Here is a 4,939-nt window from a genome sequence, read left to right as displayed (position 1 = left end):
AAAAAAAAAAAAAAAAAAAAAAAAAAAAAAGCTGAATTTGTCACTTGATGCTCTGCTGTCTGATTTGTTTGACCCTGCATCATACTTTTATGATTAATTGCAGTTACCAGGCACTACTGTTAGGAAATGAAACATTTTTTTTTTTTAAAGTCCCAAGTGGATCTTCATCCCCTGACTTTTTTTTTTTTTTTTTTTTGGAGAGGGAGTCTCAGAGTCTTACTCTGTCGCCCAGGCTGGAGTACAGCGGCGTGATCTTGGCCCACTGCAACCTCCACCTCTCAGGTTCAAGCGATTCTCCTGCCTCAGCTTCCTGAGTACCTGGGACTACAGGCACGTGCCACCACATCCAGCTAATTTTTTGTATTTTAGTAGAGACGGGGTTTCACCGTGTTGCCCGGGCCGGTCTCAAACTCCTCAACTCAGGCAATCCACCCGCCTTGGCCTCCCAAAGTGTTAGGATTACAGGCGTGAACCACCACGCCCGGCCTGACTTCTTGAATGCATTGTTTTCTGTTTCTGAGATGGACTGTGGGCACTCCTGGCATCTCAAAGCTTCCTAACTCTGTTTTCCTGGGTCACAACTGTAAACTTATTAAGACCTTTACCTAACAGGCTACTAATATAATCATTCTGTTTCCTTCCCTACCCAGACTTTCTCCAAACTGGCTGTCTTTTGACACTTGGCTCGTTCTCTTGCTAGTAAATTGAAAACCTTTGGCATATGCTTAAGATCAATTTGTCTGATACATTTTGTTTTATAGTAAAGGCGTGGGGCCTCCTCTGACCAGTCTGAGAGTAGCAACTTGTAGTGGTAGGAGGACTCTAACTATTCAATGATATCTTTCTTAGCCTGGAGAGCTAACAACTAACAAACAAAAATACCTGATGAATAAAATATTGATGTTCCACATTTGTATAAGATATTCTTTGAAATGGGAAAATCCCGATTATCAACTATATGGGCACCAAAGCCATGCATTATCAAGGTTTTTTAAACCTTTTTTTTTGAGACGGAGTCTCGCTCTGTCGCCCAGGCTGGAGTGCAGTAGCGCGATCTCGGCTCACTGCAAGCTCCACCTCCCGGGTTTACACCATTCTCTCGCCTCAGCCTCCTGAGTAACTGGGACTACAGGTGCCTGCCACCACGCCCGGCTAACTTTTTGTATCTTTTTTGTATTTTTAGTAGAGATGGGGTTTCATCGTGTTAGCCAGGATGGTCTCGATCTCCTGATCTCATGATCCACCAGCCTCAGCCTCCCAAAGTGCTGGGATTACAGGGGTAAGCCACTGCGCCCAGTGATATAAAATCCATTGTCTATCAGAGAACCTTTTCCAGGAAACTGACTCTGGTACATACTTACTTCATTTTGCAGCAATTTCAGATTTACTATTCATAGCCCCAACCCTTGAAGTACATATCCCTGGATTAGCCACATGGGTTGTGTGTCATATACTACCTAGCTGCCTGCATAGCACAGGCTTCTAAATCCTAGAACCCTTCAACTCGAAGTGTCCTCTGCAATATTTTAACCCTTTTCTTCTATTCATTCTTTGTCATTCATTCTAGAAATAATTTCGTGTCTGCTAGTTGACAGGTACAGGATGTTGCAGTGAACCCAGCTGATGTAGTCAGCCTTCATGGCACTTCCAGTCTAGTGGACACTTCAACTGCCCTTTCTCATGTCACCTGCTTGTCCTGCGTGAAACCCATGCGCAGCTTCCCAGACCCCTTTTGACATGTCAGTGCCGAGTTCCTGGTTCATCCCCCATCATTCTCCTCTCCCCCAGCCACCAGAGCCTCCCCTCACATACCCGTTTTTGTTTTTTTGTTTTTTTCCTAAAGAAGGAGAAGCAGATGAGTTGGAGAGAACTCCATTTTATTATGGAAAGTTAAAAAACAAAACAAAACAAGACAAGCAATTGATAAAGGTGGCACAATGGGGGAGGAGAGGTGAGGGGTCTCCTTAGCCACCCGACACCATCTCAATTCAGTTCAATCGTGAACCACTAGGAGAAACAATTAAATAACTATCAACGGGTACAGAGTTAAGATTTCCAGCCTTCCCTCTTGGGGAAAACTAAGGCAAAGTAATACTGAGAAAAAGTGGAGGAAGCCACACCTTCAGGTCACTCCAATGAGAAGACTGGAGGGGACAGAGGAAAGAATTCCACGCAGACACAGCAAGTAAGCGTGGCTTGTAAACCTGGGACTTTGGCAGGTGGGGCTGGGAGCTGGTGGAATTTGTAAACCAGGCTGTGGTCAAGGAGGAGGCAGGAGCTGTAAACAAAGGGGCAGTGACCTAGGAAATGAAGGAGATGTGCCTATAAATGGAGTGGGGTCTGGGCCTCCCAGAGAGATGAGTGCTTAAATCCCAAGAGTCCCCACAGGATGGTGGGGAGGAAGGCTGTGGGGAGACTATACCCTGCCATGGGGTGATCCATCTCCACCCTCCAGGGAGTTCTGTGCTCCTTCTCAGCACTTGGCGCTCACTCTTGGATCACCCAGGATGTACCAGCACGTTTAACCCCACCCACACCAGGGACTTTGGATTAGGGTAGAAATTGGGCAATTGGCTCTGCCCCCAGAAACAGGGTGGGGAAAGCAAGTTACAAGATGTTGGTTGTTGCCCTTCCCTGCCAGGCTCATTATCAGGGTCTGCCTGCCCTGAATCTTCCAGGATCCAGGATCTTCAGTTATAAGAAGGAAGGAGGTATATCCCTATGTTGAAGATGGTCACCGCCGGCAGGACTCATCTGTGGGAGAAGGGGCAATAATGATAGAGAATGAGTGAGAGCCTCTGCCTTCTGCCCACCCTTCCCCGACACACAAATTGAAGGGCAGTTGGCATACAGGAAGTCCTATAATATTTTCCATATCTAAAGCACGTTACCATCAGTAACCACATCCATCACTCATTTAGCTCAGATTCTGTGCCAAGCATCCTCATAATTGTTTAATGTCACCATAACTCCAGGAGAGATTAAGTAGTTTGATATCCAGCTGTGGCTCTTGGTGCTTCACAAAAACTACTTAATCTTGGCCTGGAGCCCCTGTAATCTGAGCAATTTAGGAGGCTGAGGTGGGAGGATCACTTGAGGTCAGGACTTTAAGACCAGCCTGGCCAACATGGGGAAACCCTGTCTGTACTAAAAATATAAAAACTAGCCAGGTGTGATGGTACACATCTGTAATCCCAGCTACTTGAGAGGCTGAGGCATAAGAATCGCTTGAACTTGGGAGGCAGAGGTTGCAGTGAGCCGAGGTTGTGCCACTGAACTCCAGTCTGGGCGACAGAGGGAGACGCTGTCTCAAAATAAATAAATAAAATAAAATAAAATAAATTACTTAATCTTTTCTACAACTCTAGGAGATAGTTTTTGGTTTCTGTTTTTTTTGAGACGGAATTTCACTCTGTAGCCCAGGCTGGAGTGCAGTGGCATCATCTTGGCTCACTGCAACCTCTGCTTCCCAGCTTCAAGTGATTCTCCTGCCTCAGACTCCCGAGTAGCAGGGATTGCAGGTGTTTACCTCCATGCCTAGCTAATTTTTGTATTTTTAGTAGAGATGGGTTTTCACTATGTTGGCCAGGCCGGTCTTGAACTTCTGACCTTGAGTGATCCACCTGCCTCAGCCTCCCAAAGTGCTGGAATTACAGGCGTGAGCCACCGTGCCTGGCCTGTTTGTTTCTTTTGAGAGAGGGTCTTCCTCTATTGCTCAGGCTGGAGTGCAGTGGGTGGTGCAATATCGGCTCCCTGCAGCCTCCAACTTCTGAGGTCAAATGATCCGCCCACCTCAGCCTCCCAAGTAGCTAGAACCACAGCTGTGCACTGCCACACCTGGCTAATTCTTTTATTTTTATTTATTTATTTTTTTTGAGACAGAGTCTCGCTCTGTTGTCCAGGCTGGAGTGCAGTGGGTTGATCTCGGCTCACTGCAAGCTCCGCCTCCCAGGTTCACACCATTCTCCTGCCTCAGCCTCCCAAGTAGCTGGGACTACAGGTGCCCACCACCACACCCGGCTAATTTTTTTTTATTTTTAGTAGAGATGGAGTTTCACCGTGTTAGCCAGGATGGTCTCAGTCTCCTGACTTCATGATCTGCCCGCCTCGGCATTTCAAAGTGCTGGGATTACAGGCGTGAGCCACCGTGCCTGGCCCACACCTGGATAATTTTCGTATTTTTTTGTAGAGACAGGATTTTGCCATGTTGCCCAGGGTGGTCTTGAACTCCTGGGCTCAAGCAATCCACCCGTCTTGGCTTCCCAAAGTGCTGGGATTACAGGCATGAGCCACAGGAGGTAGTTATTATTAACTTCATTTCATAAATAATCAACTAAAGCCAGAGATCAGATGGTTTCCCTGAGATCACACAATTAAGAGACAAGCTGGAATTCCAACTCAGGCCTGTCGACCCACCCTGTGGTTTTGACCAGATTACAGTACTCAGGAAGAGTTCTCGTTTTGAAACCTGAAGACTCAATGTGTACTTCACTGCCCGGGACCTCAGTTTGCCCATCTATTGAAGGAGCAGGTTGGACCACAGGACCACCAAGCCCCTTCCAAGCGCCTACATGCAATCCTCCCTCTTCTCTCCTGGACCGCAGCGCCCGCTCTGACAGCAGGGGGCGCCCTCGAGCCGGCGGAGCCTCCGCTTACCCACAATCAGGGCCTTGGTGCGCAGGCCGCCCTGGAGCTCTGGCTGCAGCAGCAGCAGCTCTTCCTCATCCTCTTCGTCGTCGGGTTGGGCTGCTGGGGGGTTGGGGGCACTGGGGACCTCAGGCTCCGGGCCCAGCTCCTCCAGTACCGAACTCTCGGAGGGGTATTGGTACGTGGTCTCCAGGGCTGTCTCGCTGAAGGAGATCTTAAGCTAAGGAGGGAGAAAAAGGGGGCAGGAGGCAAGGTCAGCAGGGGTGAGGCCTGGGGGGGGGTTGAGGGGAGA

General features: G+C 48.3%; 1 protein-coding gene across 1 annotated transcript in view; it reads right to left on the bottom strand.

Annotated features, from left to right (window-relative positions):
• Positions 1-1,864: 1,864 nt before the first annotated feature.
• PPP1R18 (protein phosphatase 1 regulatory subunit 18) overlaps positions 1,865-4,939 on the bottom strand; it is an 11,590-nt gene continuing 8,515 nt past the window's right edge. Inside the window, 2 exon segments of the mRNA XM_017862814.1 lie at positions 1,865-2,754; positions 4,657-4,867. Of these exon segments, the coding sequence (XP_017718303.1) occupies positions 2,735-2,754; positions 4,657-4,867 (231 nt within the window). The 3' untranslated portion in view covers positions 1,865-2,734.

The sequence above is a fragment of the Rhinopithecus bieti genome, unplaced genomic scaffold (genome assembly GCF_001698545.2).
Source record: "Rhinopithecus bieti isolate Rb0 unplaced genomic scaffold, ASM169854v2 scaffold_64503, whole genome shotgun sequence".
NCBI lineage: Eukaryota > Metazoa > Chordata > Mammalia > Primates > Cercopithecidae > Rhinopithecus > Rhinopithecus bieti.
Note: the sequence above shows the minus strand (reverse complement) of the source record. Positions and strands in the feature narration are given on the sequence as shown.